Consider the following 19,122-nt stretch of genomic DNA (forward strand, 5'->3'; position numbering starts at 1 on the left):
CACTGGTCGCAAAGGCAGAATCACTTGCCGCCAGCAGTCTGAAGGTTTAATAGACATAATCTAGGTAAAAAAAAAACAAAATAATTAGTAGAAAACAAAAATCTTATGTGGAGAAAATGTCAGAATGTCAAACAAAAGTTAAAATGGGTAGATAATTATTTCTGGAATCTATTAATTTTCAGGGAACATTTTAGATTTTCAGTTAATACTGGTATCAATCTGGTCTTCTTCAGTAGTAGTTGGTAGTTCTGAACCAGAGTCACTGTATGAAAAAAAATCTGCTCTACTGAGAAAAGAACAAATTTTTCTCTACTGAGAATAGAACAAATTGGGCCCTAATGAGAATAGAACAAATTCTTTTCTACCGAGAATAGAACAAACTCTGCCCTACTGAGAACAGAACAAATTCTGCTCTACTGAGAATAGAACAAATTCTGCCCTTCTGAGAATAGAACAAATTCTTTTTTACTGAGAATAGAACAAATTCTTTTCTACTGTGAGAATAAAACAAATTTTGCTCTGCTGAGAATAGAAAAATTTTGCTCTACTGAGAATAAAACAAATTTTGCTCTACCTAGAACAAAACAGAACAGAGCAGAAAATTTACAGATATGCAATCAAGAAAAAAAAATCATACAACTTTACAGATAAGAAGTTGATAGCAGCTTGCACCTTGAAGAAAATTACTGATTTGCTTTTGATTATATATTAAGAGTTGATATCAGTATTAAAATATACATTTCTGACAGTTTATGCAGTTATTTAGCGACAAGATCTGCAAACATCCTATACCTAAAGCAATAACAGAAAATTTATGAGGCTATTTACTTTTTTTGATACTCGCGATATAGTAGCTATCTGTCAGTTAATATTTGAATTATTACATTGATATCCGTTTTAACAAGACAACCTTTTTAAACCACGTCTAACAGTTATTACGAACTCTTTCCATAACGCAACCAATCTAATCGAGACGCCAAAAGCCCACAGGAATCATACTCTAGAAATATTTCTTCCTTATAATGACATTTTGTTTAATTCGATACAGGGAATATTTGTAATGAAATGCTTTTTCTCATGCCTTAAAATCACGATATTTTTACATTTTAAACACCAAAATCCCCAAAACACTTCCCATGATGCTATTTTCATGCAAATGACCCTAATTTAATCGTCAGATGTTTTCAACTAAGGTATTTGTTGAGACAGACATGAGCCATGCCATGAGAAAACCAACATAGTGCATTTGCGACCTGCATGACCTGCGCAGATGCTGGTCTGGATCAATGCTGGTCTCAAAACACACTATGTTGGTTTTCTCATGGTACGGCTCACATGATTTTTTTGTTTATTTTGCATGAAAGTAATCGTTTTGAGCAATAACGGGAATACTTTACATCCCTCAGAAAACACATCATTCAAATTGCAACTGCACATTTTTTCCGAGCTAAAATCATTCATTCCATTATGGTTTGGCCTTCCTCATATTGAAATCTGAGAGCTTTTCTGTTCTTTGTAAAATTTAGTAAAATTTACGGATTTAAAACTTTATAAAACATATGACCATTTTTGTCAGCCAGCCTCACAAAAAACATCAATCTTTATTATGAAGCAAAATTTCAAATTTTTCTATTAAAATTTTTTTTTCTAACAAATTGGCGACATCATTTTGCTAAAAGCTTGTCTGCATGTTTCATTTCAAAAACTCATTTACTTCCCAGAGAAAGAAACAAGATAAAAAAAAATTGATTTAGCTACCAAAAAAATCACTGGGATAATTTTTTAAAATTGAAATCCATTTTCTCTTGGAGTCATGCATTTTTTTTATACTTAAAAATTAATACAATCTAAATCCCAACACTTAAAATATGGCAATATTGGAGGGTAACTAGATCAAAACTACTCTATCATAAAAATGTATACATCATTTTGAATTTGTCAGATTGCTTTAAATCTATAAAAAATCTTCTCTTGAAAATCTATTTACTCTCCAGGAAACTTTACTCTTTGATCATTCACTGGTGTGAAATTCAAATCAATATTGAAGATTCACTTCTTTTCTCCTCCTTCATTGAAGAGCTATTTGCATTGTCATTACATAGAGCATGAGCAATACAAAGTAAATTGGTATCATGCAAGTACATTTAAAACATATTGTTTTATTGTCCCATTTCTTCATAAAGATACTGTAACTGGTGAAATACACAAATAATTAAAAATACAATTGCACTTCCTGATCAAAACAAATTCAGTCTATCACTAAAAACCCTAATTTTGACAGTTTCCCACACCATCCTTAAGATTTGTCTCAATCAATTTAATTTTCAGGAACCCAGTAACTGCTTTAGCTTAAAAAAAAAAACTGCATACCTATTATGTCTGACAGAGTGAAGAAGCCCCTTATTTCAATGCATTCTGGTTCTACTCAATAGACAACTTACCAAGCCTTGTTTTTCATCCTGTTCAATTATTAGATGTTTTTATTCTGGACTTTTCTTGTCAACACTCCAAACGGCCAATACTCTACTCAATTACATGGATGAAAGAAAATACAAAATATCTAAACACAAAAAACAAAACTAAATACAACAAGAGGACCATGATGGTCCTGAATCGCTCACCTCTTCCCAATTGACCCAGTTTTGAGTATGACGTCGTTTTTTCTATTATTTGACATTGTGACCTAGTTTTTGAGCTCATGTGACCCAGTTTTGAACTTGATCTAGATATTATCAAGATAAAAATTCTGACCAATTTTCATGAAGATCCATTGAAAAATATGGTCTCTAGAGAGGTCACAAGGTTTTTCTATTATTTGACCTATTGACCTAGTTTTCGAAGGTACGTGACCCTGTTTTGAACTTTACCTAGATATCATCAAGGTGAACATTCTCACTAATTTTCATGAAGATCTCATGAAAAATATGGCCTCTAGAGTGGTCACAAGGTTTTTCTATTTTTATACCTACTGGCCTAGTTTTTGACCGCACGTGACCCAGTTTTGAAACTGACCTAGATATCATCAAGGTGAACATTCAGATCAATTTTCATGAAGATCCATTGAAAAATATGGCCTCTAGAGAAGTCAAAAGATTTTAATAATTTTAGACCTACTGACCTAGTTTTTGACCGCAGTTTACCCAGTTTCAAACTTGACCTAGATATCATCAAGATGAACATTCAGACCAACTTTCATACAGATCCCATGAAAAGTATGGCCTCTAGAGAGGTCACAAGGTTTTTTTATTATTTGACCTACTGACCTAGTTTTTTAAGGCACGTGACCCAGTTTCGAATTTGACCTAGATATCATCAAGGTGAACATTCTGACCAATTTTTATGGAGATCCATTCACAAGTATGGCCTCTAGAGAGGTCACAAGGTTTTTCTATTTTCAGACCTACTGACCTAGTTTTTGACCGCACATGACCTTGTTTCGAAACTGACCTAGATATCATCAAGATGAACATTCAGACCAATTTTCATACAGATCCCATGAAAAATATGGCCTTTAGAGAGGTCACAAGGTTTTTCTATTATTTGACCTACTGACCTAGTTTTTGAAGGCAAGTGACCCAGTTTCAAACTTGACCTAGATATCATCAAGGTGAACGCTCTGACCAATTTTCATGAAGATCTTTTGAAATATATGGCCTCTAGAGAGGTCACAAGGTTTTTCTATTTTTAGACCTACTGACCTAGTTTTTGATGGCACATGACCCAGTTTTGAACTTGACCTAGATATCATCAAGATGAACATTCTGACCAACTTTCATACAGATCCCATAAAAAATGTGGCCTCTAGAGAGGTCACAAGGTTTTTCTATTTATAGACCTACTGACCTAGTTTTTGACCGCATGTGACCCAGTTTCGAACTTGACCTAGATATCATCAAGACAAACATTCAGACCAATTTTCATAAAGATCCCATGAAAAATATGGCCTTTAGAGAAGTCACAAGGTGTTTCTATTATTTGACCTACTGACCTAGTTTTTGATGGCACGTGACCCAGTTTCGAACTTGACCTAGATATCATCAAGGTGAACGTTCTGACCAATTTTCATGAAGATCTTGTGAAATATATGGCCTCTAGAGGTCACAAGGTTTTTCTATTTTTAGACCTACTGACCTAGTTTTTGACGGCACGTGACCCAGTTTCGAACTTGACCTAGATATCATCAAGATGAACATTCTGACCAACTTTCATAAAGATCCCATGAAAAATGTGACCAAAAGTTTACGGACGCATGCACGCACAGACGGACGACGGACACTGCGCGGTCACAAAAGCTCACCTTGTCACTCTGTGACAGGTGAGCTAAAAAACTTTACCAGTCTGTAACATCATTTCAGAACATGGTTCAATTTTACAATTATTCTCTAAACAGCAGTTTCAATCTTAAAACAGTTCATCTCCCAAGGTCATTCTCTTATTTTCATCTGACACAGCACATTTAAACACTTCAAATAGTTTTACCTTGTCTTTGACACAATCTTACAACTCTCAAACCCTTTGATATCATCCACAACATCCCTGTCAATCAGCCAATCAATACAGACATCTTGGTTTTTGGAATCCATTCCACACAGCTTTTGTATAATTCTCTTTGATTCTTCTTAGAGGAATGGTCTGTGACAAGATTTTTTTAGAATCTTTTCCTACCATTGCATGTTAAAGAAACATTATTGAAGAATATTCTCAGAAATAAGCTCATGTTTTTGTGGATTACACGTTTCATATTACGTGTTTTCTGTTAACTTGAAAACTGTACATGGATTTCTATGGTAATATCAATAATTTTCGAGGTGTTTGGTATCTTAGAGAAAGCAGGAAAAATAGCACACAATACTACACGAGTATAACAAGACAACAAGGTCCAAGGGCTGTTTATGTGGCAAAATATATCTACCCTAAAACACAGACCCTCTTAAAGCTGTAGCCAAATTATTGCAACACTGATAAATTTAAAGCTATGTTTACATGTCAATAAACTGTCAGTATGATCCAACTTAAAGCTATGTTTACATGGCAATAAATGGTCATTTTGGTCCAATTTAAAGCAATGTTTACACAGCAATAAATTGTCAGTATGATCCAACTTAAAGCTACGTTTACACAGCAATAAATTGTCTGTATGATCCAACTTAAAACTAACTTAAAGCTATGTTTACACGGCAATGAATTGTAATTCTGGTCCAACTTAAAATGAAACGTGGTCCAACTTAACATAGCAAAAACTTTTTTACAACATGTATGCAATAGGGGCCTCCGTGGCCAAGTGGTTAAGGTCGCTGACTTCAAGTCATTTGCCCCTCACCGATGTGGGTCCGAGCCTTGAGAACGGCATTGAATTCTTCATGTGAGGAAGCCATCCAGACGGCTTGTGGTCAGTCAGAGGTTCAACCCGCTCATGATGAAATAGTGCCTCAAGGGCACCTGGGGTCTAAAATCCTCCACCATAAAAAGCTGGAAAGTCACCATATGAACTATAATTGTGTCGGTGTGACGTTAAACTCAACAAAAACAAAACAAACAAAACATGACTATATCCAAACATTTTAGTCTAAGTTGTGTTCATGATTCTGTCCAAGTTGCAATAACAGACGAAGACAGCTAGTTACTGGAATAACATAGTAACGTTTTCTTTCACATGATTATAAATCATGTAACAGAATAAAATAATCTATAGAATATTCTGGAATCCATAGAACATCTATCTATAGTGTCAAGAAGTGAAGTTTTAATTAACCCTGGCACTTTTATTTAGAGGGTTAGGCAACAAACAAGAAAACAGCCACCCCACTTGAATCAGAATCAAGCCTTCTGACGCCAGGGGAACGAGGAAAAACATCAGATATTATAAAAAAAGACAATAGAATTACAAATGAGTGTTTACATAATAAACACCTAGGTAAACATAATGGTAACATAAACCATTAATTAAGAGCTATGATGAATGTAGTGTTTATACAGACATATCAAGTGAGCTTGCAGGTAAATATCCCGACCTGATTGATTAACAGGAGGAAATACCTGTATTGGTTCATTAATTACAGTTGATCTAATACCAAGGTAGGAAAATAGAACTTCCCACGGAAACAGTTCAAACACCTGTGTAACTATTTCCTGATAGGTTTTCACAAAACAGTGTCAAAAAGCTAAAGCTAAAATCACCAGGATCATGGATGCCATTGATCTCGTACAATGTTTATAAAACAGTGTCATATTATCCATATAAAAAAATCACTATTAAAACTAGAGCTGCTTTTGAGAAAGCACATGTCTCCCACAACTGCCTTATCATCTGAATAGTTATGTATCTGAGTCAACAATGCACCAATGACTTAGAGTGCGGATACTGGCAGCGATTTTTAGCTATTTTTGGTAATTCAAGGGCCATAATTCCGAAGTGCCTGGGCCGATTTGCCTAGTTATCGAACTTGGCCGAGGACTTATTGGCAAACACATTTTATTCAAGTTTTTTATTCAAGTTTGGTGAAGATCGGATGAGAAATGTTTGAGTGCAGACAAGATCTGTGACAGACTCAAACAGACAGGAGTAAATCAATATGTCTCCCAACACAGTGGTGTGGGAGACATAAATATGAGCCACGCCATGAGAAAATCAAGATAGTGGGTTTGCGACCAGCATCGATCCAGACCAGCCTGCGCATCCGCGCAGTCTGGTCAGGATCCATGCTGTTCGCTTTAAAAGCCTACTGCAATTAGAGAAACTGTTAGCGAACAGCATGGATCCTGACCAGACTGCGCAGATGCGCAGGCTGGTCTGGATCCATGCTGGTCGCAAACCCACTATGTTGATTTTCTCATGGCACGGCTCATATAATGAAATGATACTGAACATTGAAATGTTCTGTCCAAAAATCATAAAATTCATGTTTGTCATTATACATTACTCCTGAAGCAGAACTAAAGATACATGCCTAAGTTTGGTGAATATTCATCAAGCAGTTCATAAGAATTGGTTTAAAGAGTTTCCTACTTTTTGCTCTGGTAGTAAATTAGAATGGTTGGAACAAACTGGAGACAGATCCGTTCCATGATGCTACAGCCAAAGTTTGGTGAATTTCCATCAAGTGGTTAAGGAATAGAAGTTACTATTATCAGCTCTGGACTGGTCCCTTAATATAGCCAAGCAAAACCATTTTTGAACAAACTTGAGAGGTTCATGTCAGCAAGCTACAGACCACGTTTGGTGTAACTCTGACCAATAGTTCTACTGTAACAGGAGAAAATGACTAAATAAAAATGATGATGATGAAGAACAATGGATGCCAGACCATTTTCCTACACTATATATAGATCTCCCTTAATTAAAATTCAGGAACTTTTTAAAGTAAATAATTATAAAAGAGAACTCAAATTGACATAAATTGTAAGTGTTGAATGACAGAATTCTGCTGCTTTAACCCTTAGCCTGCTAAATTTCTAAAATGAACTGTTCCATCATTCAGTTTGGGCAATACCATTTATTATTCGAAGGGGTGTTCACTGAAAATTTACTAACTGAATAGCGAACAGTGCAGACCATGATCAGACTGCACGGATGTGCAGGCTGATCTTGGTCTGCACTGGTCGCAAAGGCTGAAATATTCGCCGCCAGCAGGCTAAAGGTTAAAAAGACTCTATTCCTAACAGTAGCCTTCATTAGCTGATTATTGACAGATTTTTCCAAGCTTTATCTAAATTAAGAGTGGTCTCCCCTGACAAGAACTAGACTGGCTCTCTGATAATCTCAAGAAAGTGTTGATGTATCTTACATTGTAGAACAGGGAACCCATCCATCTTCCACTGTCAACAAGATAACTGATAAGCATTTCTGAGATGCCAAAACTCAAGAAATCACACAAATCTGTTAGTATAGCAATAATTAGAAAACTAACAAAAGATTCTAAAAAAAACCTTTGGAAATTTATTATTTTGGGTAAATGGTTTATTTCCAGAAAGGAAATTCCAAGTAGATAATTACTTTTTAAAAGCCACTGAATTCCAAGGTCTAAACATCTCCAAGCAGAGCACAGCAGTTTTTGCAAAGCTGGGACTTAATATATTTAGTGTAAATCTTTATAAATTTGCAAATTTCTATTTTAAATTGGACAACCAATACTTTAACATGATTTCAAATTTCTAAATTGTAAAATGTCCAAAAAGATGCAATTCTTTTGACTCTGGCATTATACATGTAGATTCGTTTAAACAAAAGAAAAAAAATCAGCACATTAAGAGAAAAAATCCATTAGAGTCTGAAACGTTCTTAATTGTTTCTGCATATGTGAGGTGAGAGGAAATGACTGTTAATACCGACTAGTCTACCGGTATCAATCATTTTTGACTTTATCAATAACTAGATTCATCAAGTTTGACAGACCTGAGCCGGCCAACTTCTTTTTTCTCTTCAAACAAGCAGACCCATCACTAGAACAACTTGATACATTTTGCGATTTGCTTTATGGTAAACTTATTGCCTTTATTCCTTGATCATAATTACATTTCTCTCTGATCAGACTGTGATGACAGAGTGGTCAGCCCTGGTCATAAATCATCTTCGGACATATATCTGCATCATCTTAATGGGTTTTGACACAAATATCTTGGAGTGCATGCCGTCTGCTGACAGATACTGGCACCGGAATTCCAGTCCTCTCATCACTGGTCAGTCTCAATCTGCTTGACATGGGCTTCAAACATAGTACCAGGTATTGTACCAAGTACAATTTATTGTTCCAATTCATACTTTTAAAATACCACCCTCTTTGACCTGCAATTTAAATGAATTATCAATAACATAAATATCATTGTGATGAGCTAATTCTCATCTGCAACTGCAGCAGTAACTGCAACAGCAACATCATGCTCATTAGCAGAAGCATCATTTATGTAATCCATTGCAACATCTAGATCTTGATCTTCAATACCATCCTCATCTTCACCTTTGTTGTCATTATCATTATCATCTTGAACTTTATCATCATCATCATCATTATCATCATCATCATAATGACCTTGATCATCATTACCAACATCAGCTTGGCCTTTGTTCTCATTATCAGAGTAATTATGAACTGTATCATCGTCATCACCAACATCATCATCTCGACCTTCAAGTGTCATCACTGTCATATCCATCCTGATTTTTATCATCATGAATTTGATCATCATAAGCCTTGGTAATCATTATTATATTCATTATGAATCTTATCATCATTATGGCATTCATCATTGTTACTGTCAACATCACTAAGTATTGCATCTTTTACAGGTTTATCACACCTACAGAAAGCATGGCAAGTATAGGTGGTCAAAACTGAGTATGGAACACACGCAGGTTGCATTCATTATCTTTGAGGTATAATTACAGAAGACATGTCCTGCAGATTCAACCTGGGCCCCTACGGCTGAAGGTATGTATGGAACCATACGCAGGTGCCCTGTCATCAAAAACACATGCTTCTGGAAATTTTACAGTGCTTAACTTTTAGCCTGCTGGCATCAAGTGACTCTGCCTTTGCGACCAGTGCAGACCAAGATCGGTCGCTATTCAATCAGTAAATTTTCAGTGATACCCCCTTCGAATAATAACTGGTATTGCCAAAATTGAAAGATAGACCAGTCCATTATAGAAATTTAGCAGGGTGAAGGTTTAAACAATGTACACTGGAAATAAAAAGGTAAACAAGTTCCTTTCCAGAAGTTGGGCTGTCTCTTCCAAAGGTTTGACATAATTTTATTTACCATAGATAATTAATATTATTCTATTATCAAAGACAAGAAGTATTTAATGACCTATAAATTTCAAAAATGCATTTTCTGTGGACAAAACAATGAATATTAAGAACCTAATGCTGACTAAACCCTTTTTAAATTTTCATGATAAGGTCTATTCCCCTAGGGTTTGGATCCTCATTAATTTCTCATGCCCTTTCCTGTCACGGAGCAGAACACTGTATGTTAACCTAATAGAAAATGACAAAATCCTCCCAAATGATCCAAACAAATTCCTTATCACCAAAAGCCAGGAAGATTTTCAAAATGCAAAACATGACTTGAACACATGGCAAAATATCATTTAAACATACTTAAGGGATTTGCTGGGTTTCCTGTAGCAACTAAAAGTGTGTTATTTACATTTCCAGTGTGGTCACTGTTGTATTTTAGTCATCAATCAATGTCTAGCCAACCCTCCGCTGATCAAATCTCCCTGGGATAATTTTAAGATGGTCCACTGGTGGTGATGGATGGCTGTGTAAATCCCTGGCTCCAAACCTTATCATTGATTGCTTTTTTTCCCTGTATCAAAAGATTGCCTCTTCAGTGTTTTTTTTTGATACCATATAAAAATGGTTACCTCTTCAACATACAGTTTAATGCCAAACAAAAACAGAGAACATGTATGTTACTAAAATGGAATCACCACTGTAAAATGCAGCAATGCACATGTAAACATACTTTACAATGAAAGCAGGCTTTAATTATATCTAAACAATCATTAAAAGCTGTGTCTTCTGTTACAAAATATATGATTCTTTTTGATTTCCCTCAAATTTTAATATTTTCTATATCAATTTAGATTTTCTTAACACAAGATTATCGCGGATCTAGAAAAAAGTAAATACTCATTACAATGTTTGAACCATCCAAATGGCTCGCACTCAGTTCTCAAAATATTACATTCTTGCAACATTTATTTCTCACAACATTCAATTCTTGCAACTTTCAGTTCTCACAACATTCAGTTCTCACAATCATGATGATGCACACTTTCAGTTCTCACAATCATGATGATGCGCACTTTCAGTTCCCACAATCATGATGATGCACACTTTCAGTTCTCACAATCATGATGATGTGCACTTTCAGTTCCCACAATCATGATGATGCGCACTTTCAATTCCCACAATCATGATGATGCACTCTCATTCAAATTCCTTGATGTCTTAAACAATCAGAATGTTTCTTTCTGCTTTTCTCTCTCTTTTTTTTTCTTGCAAATCTAAGCACTTCTATCAATTTTCAATGCATCAAATTACAATATTCCAAACTTCTCAAGTACAGAAAATGCATCAGAGCATTCTAATTGCAGTTCTAGAAAATTGTTTTTTATACTTTCTCTAAAACGTTCAATTCACAATTGCCGATTTTTTTTATGTTTGATTACTTCAAAGTTTATTTGGGAAGCTTTCAAGAAATGGAGAACTTAGTTTTTCCAATAGAACAGTAGAATTGTTTGCATGGGACATTAGTTTTGATGTATTAACCTAAAAAGTTCCAAATGATTTTTGAGAACTGCTTGTCATCACATTGATGTAGCAATCTTTAATATAAAAAATGAGGGTGAAAAAGAGTTTCTTTAGCTAAAAGTACTTTATTAGCTAGTAAAACAAAAAAAATTAATTAACTGAAAAACTTAAATCATCTGTAGCACTAGTGAACTTTTCGTAGTGTTATGGGCCATTATTCAAAGTGTAAAAGGGAGGTAATTCAAAAACAGATTATTTTGTAAAATTTTGTTTTAAAGAAGACTTTTAAAATAATTCCTTACCATTATAAATAAATAGCATCTTATCTGTACATCTGATGAATAGTATCACTTTGAGCATTTAACCCTTATCATGCTGGACACAATTAATTCTGCCTTTACAACCAGTGTAGATCATGATCAGACTGCACAATCCATGCAGTCTGATCAAGAACTGCACTGTCCGCCATTCAGTCAGTATTTTTTTTTGTAATCACCCCATTTAACAGTTAATGGTATTGTCCAAACTGAAAGATGGACAAGTTCATTATAGAAATTTAGCAGGGTAAGGGTTAAAATACATTCCTATGACCTCATAAATGATATAAAACCTTATACTGAATTTCAGTTAATATTACATCAAACTATGGCATGGATTGAGTAGGTTTTCTCTGAAATTTCATAGACAGTTTTACATGATTTCTGAATTATAGTTCAGAAATGATTTCTCCAGGGTAATTTTCTCTTTCAAAACAGAACATCTGCTTTGTTCTTCATATTTTGATTTTAATCATGATTAGAAAGACATCACCTAGAGGATCTTGACAACCAAGCTCCTGGGTGACTGGGATCATGAAGATTCCATCGCCATGGTAATAAGAATGTGATGACAGGGTCCAGTCTATGTGTTCAGGTGCCAATCATATTGAACTATCACTCTCATCTGAGAGTCATCTCCCTTAATCCAAAAATGATTAATGAGCTCTCCTATCAAGAAGATCAGATAATACTCTCCACACCATGTGATCTATGGAGCCTCAAAAAGTAACAATGCTCATAAAAGATGTTTTCTTTTCTACTTCAGGTGCATTATCAAGAATTATTTTGCGGGTGTGTACCCAGAACCAGTTAAGTGTCCAAACACTGACCAGGAATGGATTCAGAAGACTTTACTAGTGGGACGTAACATTTATTATGTAGTTCTTGGAAAAGCATGTACAGCAATTTAAACCAACCAAGCAGACATTTCCAGGGGCAGCAAATTCAATTGTCCGTATTGCCCAGGTTGTCCCAAAGCTTGTACGGACAAGTGAAATTTGACCAGAATTTACAATATAACTATCGTACGGACAAGTAAAAAATATCAAATGACAAAAACGGACAAGCAAGTTAAGATCATTTTGCCACCCCTGCATTTCTTAATTAAAGACATCACAAACCAATACATCTTGATTCACTTCAATTCCAGGCTTCCTAACACAGACAAAATTAATACAAATGGTATTACTGAAGTGAGTATCACACACCTGGGTCACTTTTCACACTTTTTCTAATTATTTCTGTTTCCTTTGAACACAATAATTCACATAAATAGGATTTCCAAGAAGCTAGGTCATATAGGTATGAATAAGAAGAGAATAGCATGCTATATAAATATCAATTTAAGCAATTGCCATATAAATATCAATTTTCTTAAGAAGCAGATGCATGTACAATAAATTCTTCAATATGGGTATACAACATTTGACACACAGAACAAATTAGTTTTCAAAGATTTTATTCAGATTTTGTAGGAAAACTGACAGTGATGACATGATATATTTTGCGATTATTTATTGCTTTTGTTGTTGCCATTGCTCCTTAAAGGCGTACGCTAGAATTCCCTGTATATGAGATGGGCGAAAATTTTCCCAATAACAGAATTTCTTCAAACTTTGGATATTGAAGGACAATCATCTAAGAAACAAAAAAATGCAATAAAAATCATAGGTCACCGGAATCGAGAGAGTTATCTGCCCTTGAAAACGTCATTTTTGGGGGAAATGCCGTTTTCAAGGGCAGATAACTCTTTTTCGATACCGGTGACCTATGATTTTTATTGCATTTTTTTGTTTCTTAGATGATTGTCCTTCAATATCCAAAGTTTGAAGAAATTCTGTTATTGGGAAAATTTTTGCACCACATTCTAGCATACGTCCTTAAATCTATTTTTAGGTCTACAGAACCATGATGGTTGTGCTCCTTGCGAAATATCTATTGTCAACATTTGGATACGAAAATAGAGTTGCTTGCAATTTTTTGGGTTATTTAAGAAAGACACTTAGGTATAATTCTTGAGTTTCTGAGGGAACTCCATGACTTCAGTGGTAACAGAGCCTGTCATTGACTGGTGAGGGTTTCCATTCATCAATTTAATCTTATCAAAATGCTTAGAAAATGACATGAGACTATCAAAGATTTTCCTATAAATAGAAAAGCAATTATGATATAAATCAAAAGTAATCAGTGAAATTAAAACAATTTATCATTTCAACTGAAAACTAATCCAGCATCCTGAAGCTTTAATCACCTTTTCCAAGCAGCTAAATCATTCTGATTAAACAAACTGAAGGAAGTCTAGATCACTCAGGTGCTTTCAACTTTGAGGTTCTTAGAAATTAATTTCCCAATTATGTCAATCATATTCCATGTGATAATCATGATTTAGGTGTTCCACAGGGAACTGACTTTTTTTGTGAAATTTTTCAAAAAAAAAAAAAAAAAAAAAATTCATATTTCTTGATGATTCTACATTGGTGCAAATACTAATTTAAGAATTTAATTTACCAATAACACAGGTCAATGTCACAATCATGTTGTCACAAAATAATCACGGAAATTGTTTCGGTAACATATCTTTAAATCTCCCAATATCATGGTTAGACTAAATGCCAGCAAGAAATACACTAACAAAGGTGAAGGAGAAAGGAGTTTACAAGGCAGTAACCTTGACCTTGAACTTAAGATGACAAACAAAACTTGTTCAGGTGGTAGAACTGTTTAAAAACCAACAGCCATTTCAAATAGGAAGCAAATGTTAAACTTTTAACAAACCAAAACTTACATTGTAACAATGGCTCAAAAAATGAATTTAATTTGACTTTTTTAAGACTCACAATCAGACTGTACTAAATTACCAATTGTATATGATACTGATTTTTATTCCCAATGAAATAATGTTTTTTTTTTTTTTTGGGGGGGGGGGGGGGAGAGAGACAAGATATCAATAAAGATAAGGCCAATGATATGATTGGTTAACTGATCAAAATCATCTCCTCTGTTCTAAGCTAATCTCTTTTTTTCATCAAATTATGTTCAAATTTTAACAAAGGAAATGTGAAACATAATAGAAAATGAGTATTATATTCCGTCCATATATCTACAGTTAATTTACTGGGAAATATTTCTGTCGTGAATGTTTTGTGAGGAAAAAAATCAAAGCATGAAAGGTGATAAACTACTGTTTTTTATTATTCTTTGTTACAGGACCTTTATTGTTACCAAATCAAATATGTAAAGTAAGAAAATGATGTAAAATGAAAAATATATATCATAAAATCAAATAATATTTCCAATTCATTACAAAATAAAATAGTTTTGGAGCCTAAAAGTGTAAAAATTATATTAAATAAAAAATATGAATGTACACCAGTCTCTGTGATCAAACAGTATCAAGTTGTGAATACATACAGGTGATGTCCCTCATAATCATCATGGCTGATAAGTATCATTAAAACATGTATCAAAGCTAAACTTTTATAGTTTCTGGTCATAAATCATTTTGGAAAATGGCCGCCATAAATCAATCAAAGCCGTATGCCTTCCATATAAATTTTGTCCATAATTTACAAAAGATATTTCTAAATTGATACAAATCAAAAAGAGCAAGGGAGATAGCAACAATCAAAAGATCTGTACCTAGTTTTGATAAAATTTATCTCTTTTCAAACTGTCATAAACTAAAAGATCACCGGCTATAGTTTCAAAAGCCCATTATCTCTAATCAATGGAAAAACAAAATGTGAAATGCAGAGGTATTTAAACAGCTTCTCCTAGTAATAAATCCATTATGATTAACATTTAATGTCTTAAGAGATTCTTTACACTCATGCCCTCTCTAAACAAAGAAAGACAAAATGAAACTAGCAGAAAGATGCAAAATGTGGAGAGCTTTCACAAGACTTGGCAATACTTGGCATTCAAGACATGGCATTCAGAGCTCCGTTTAGATCTTTATGTGGGAAAAGAGCATAAATATGTACCAGTTACTGAGTAGTAAAGGTTTCTATCACTTTTTAAATTTCAGTTTAAGATCAGCATTGAATACCTATCCGCAACATACATGTTCATTCCAAATTTGAGATGGGCAGATTTTTAATGACACATCCGAACAAAGTTTACAGTTTGTGGAAAGATTTCAGCATAGTTTGGTCACAGATTTCAACATGGTTTGGAGACAGATTTCATCCCAGTTTGATGACAAGTTTTCAGTATAAGTTAATGGACAGATTTCAGCATACTTTTAGGACACTTTAAGCATGATATTTGGACAATTTTCAGATTTCAATAAACTTCAGCATGATTTATGGACAGATTTCAACAGAATCTGATGTCAGTCTAGTCTGAAGATGTGATTTCAGTAGGGACGGAAGACACATTTCTTCAAATCTCATTTTATTAAGAAAGGTTTAAGAATACATTCAGACAAGCTTTAGGCATGTCCAGCATAAAGCCAACAATAAGTAATGACAGTAGACTTTTGTTTGGTTTGGTAAATCCATTTTTTTTCAATGCTTTTGAGAAAGTCATCTTGTCAGTCTTTTACCACATGTTCATGCATTCTTACCTTGCAAATTTTGGACCAACAGTGTCATCGTCGAAGGACGAACTGGCGGTGATGGCTTTGTCAGGAATCTCACTCGACTGCATTCCCAGGGAATCACGACATTGTGCTGCAAAGAGAAAAAAGGTTTTTTTTATTATTTTATTAATTCATAATGTGATTGCGTCATTTTTAATGCAGTGCCTCAATATGGATATAATAAGATAAAAATGTCCCCCCAACCCCTGGTGACCAAGACTGGAGCTGTTTCAATAACAACAATACTGTTTTGTTATATGAACTTGGCTCAGAGTCTTAAAATTGTGGTACCGGTACTTGTTTCCAGAAGCATGCATGTAATCATTGCATCGTCTCACAGAATGCTTATTACACTGCACTGTTTTTATAATTTCATAAAATATTACACAGTACAACTTAATTATACAAATGGACTCTTTATGAGTGTAAAAAGTACATATTTATTAGTAAACAGTCATTAAAATGAACATTTGCATTTGTGCTATGCACTGTCTGGTATGCTATTGTTCTGAGAAAATTCCCTCAGGAATCGGGAGTTTCGTATTTCTAATTTCAAATTTTTGTTCCCGATTTTCCACATCAAGTTTTCCACTACACCAATTAAAGGCATGCGTCAACTTAGAGAAAATACTAATAACATCCTTTCACTGACATCATGAAAATTAAATAGCATGAAAAGACATTGGAATGACACCATGGATACATATCACTATGGCGACAACCATCATCGGTTTCATTCATCTCAACCCTTTCATTTCGGAATGTGACAAGACTACTTATTATTCTATCAATTCCGGATCATTATAGTCTCCGATTTCGTTAGAATAATTCACTTATATCTGTTTCACTAGGAGTAAGACGTTGAAAACAGTGAAAGACTCTTCGTAAATTAATTCTCCAACCCATCAAAGCTTACTCAACCCTTAACTTAATTTGCATATAATTTCTCTTGATACATCCGCCAAAAAAAAAAGTTCTAGGGCTCGTGAATTAATTCTATTCTTATTCTATACCAAGTTTAAGTAACTAATGGAAAAAACCTCTTAAGTATGTTAAGGGGACATAACTCTGAAAATAAACAAATGTGCTTTTTCCTGTATTTCGATATCATTAAGTTTTACTGAGATATTTCACAACAATCCGAGTATATTGTTTGCAATTTTCAATTGTTTCTTATTGCCTTGTATCTTGGTAATAATTTTTTAAGAGAATACTGAAACAGTTTGTCCTTAACTTTTTCTTTAAACCACTTGAGCTTCATGTAAAACTGTCTGGATGGTAGAGGGAAAACCTACCTCATGAACTTGTTTAATTTGTTTCATTGGCAGCAATCTTAATTTTTCACACCAAAGACACAACCTCCATGAAAACAAAGAAATATTTCAATTTTCGCTGATTCAATTAGCAACTCCTAATTACCGAACTGATATTTGCAGTCCCGGAGAGATAGCGACCAATTAATATATAAAGATTAGTAATTGCCCACACAATTACATTGTTTATAATATCACTTAACTCATTTAGATATTACTTATTGAAAATAGTGTAGGTAATAAAGGGTCTTGCTTTATTACAAGAGATGATGAGCTAAGACGCCTCTGACATAAACGCGAAAGTATCGCAGAGGCTTTAGTCTAGTTATAATTATTTGGCAAGAAAAAATGAAAAAGTAGAGATGTATAGAAATTTTGTGTCAATTAATTTTTTTTAACTTATTCAGATAATTTCTGACATGAAATGAAGAGTTGGGCTATCCAGAGATTTGGTATAAATAAATATAATATCTTATTCAAAGTATAAATATATTTTCTTAAACTTAGTACTTTTGTTTTAAGTAAAAATCTTTTCTTAATTTCCTGCTGCAGAATTAAGAATTAACAATTGTCACAATAATTAAGTTATGTACTGAATGACAAATATAAAGAAAACAATAATGAAAACGGAACTGAATAAAGCATTTAATATCTCCTATATAATTATGAAATTTTTTGAAACATAAGTGAAACTGGAAGAGAGAATAGTGAGGCAAATAACATCACAATTCAAGAATATTTCTTTGTGAAACAACAATGAATATAGTGAGGCTTGAAGAGGAAAATAATAATCTCTATAAAATGTCAGTAACTGCAGCAGACGACCACTTTGCATATGGCGGACAATTCCTATTTTAATCTGCGGTAATTGTTTGTGTCCAAAGCGGCCTTGATAACCGGGCCGAACAATGACGCTCGATTTTAATCCACACTTCAACATTCACAAACATGGACAGAAGTGACCAAAATATGACAATACACTACCACTAATTAAACCCGTAGCACAACTGATGCATTGTGGGGCGCCGGACAAGGAAACAATGAGATGCGGGCGGTCAGCACACGTCTACGATCAATCAGGGTGGTCAAGAAGCTTGCATGATTATGGGTGAGAGTAATTAGCTGACATTTATTGTGATTCTACAACCCCTTGAAAGTTATTTCCAATTCTCACTTTACACTTGATAATTTCTTTTCTGAAAGAAAAATGACAAGTTGCTCATCATTTAAAAAAATCTTGTCAATGGATGAGAGGAAAAAAATAAACTTTTCACTCTAGGATCAGCCTTTTTTGTCCATAACAAGCAAAAAATATAAATTGTCAATTCTGATAATGATAAAAATGTATGATACTTTAATATTAAGCAATTGTATGCTCACCCATTTGTACGATAAAAAAAAAATTGGCCCACACTTGGCATCCATCTCAAAATCATAAAATCAAATTAGAATCAAACATTTACAAATATAACACTTTTTTAACAGTTAATTTCACACCTAATTAAGATTTATTTTGATTTTACCAAGATATCAATTTATTGGAACAATAAAAGTACATCAGATCAAATGAAATAAAACTATATTAGCTGTGATCAATAAATAAAATTTAACTCCTAACAGCTGAAACAGAATCCATAAACTTTTACTGT

At 34.0% G+C, this 19,122-nt stretch overlaps 1 protein-coding gene across 3 annotated transcripts in view; it reads right to left on the reverse strand.

The window, feature by feature from the left end:
• LOC123552050 (discoidin domain-containing receptor 2-like) overlaps positions 1-19,122 on the reverse strand; it is a 191,147-nt gene that overhangs the window by 49,251 nt on the left and 122,774 nt on the right. For all 3 annotated transcript variants that reach the window (XM_053525086.1, XM_053525087.1, XM_053525088.1), the window contains one exon: positions 16,146-16,251. In XM_053525086.1, the coding sequence (XP_053381061.1) occupies positions 16,146-16,251 (106 nt within the window). The remainder of the gene's footprint in view (positions 1-16,145; positions 16,252-19,122) is intronic.

Source organism: Mercenaria mercenaria, chromosome 15, assembly GCF_021730395.1.
Source record: "Mercenaria mercenaria strain notata chromosome 15, MADL_Memer_1, whole genome shotgun sequence".
Taxonomy (NCBI): Eukaryota; Metazoa; Mollusca; class Bivalvia; order Venerida; family Veneridae; genus Mercenaria; species Mercenaria mercenaria.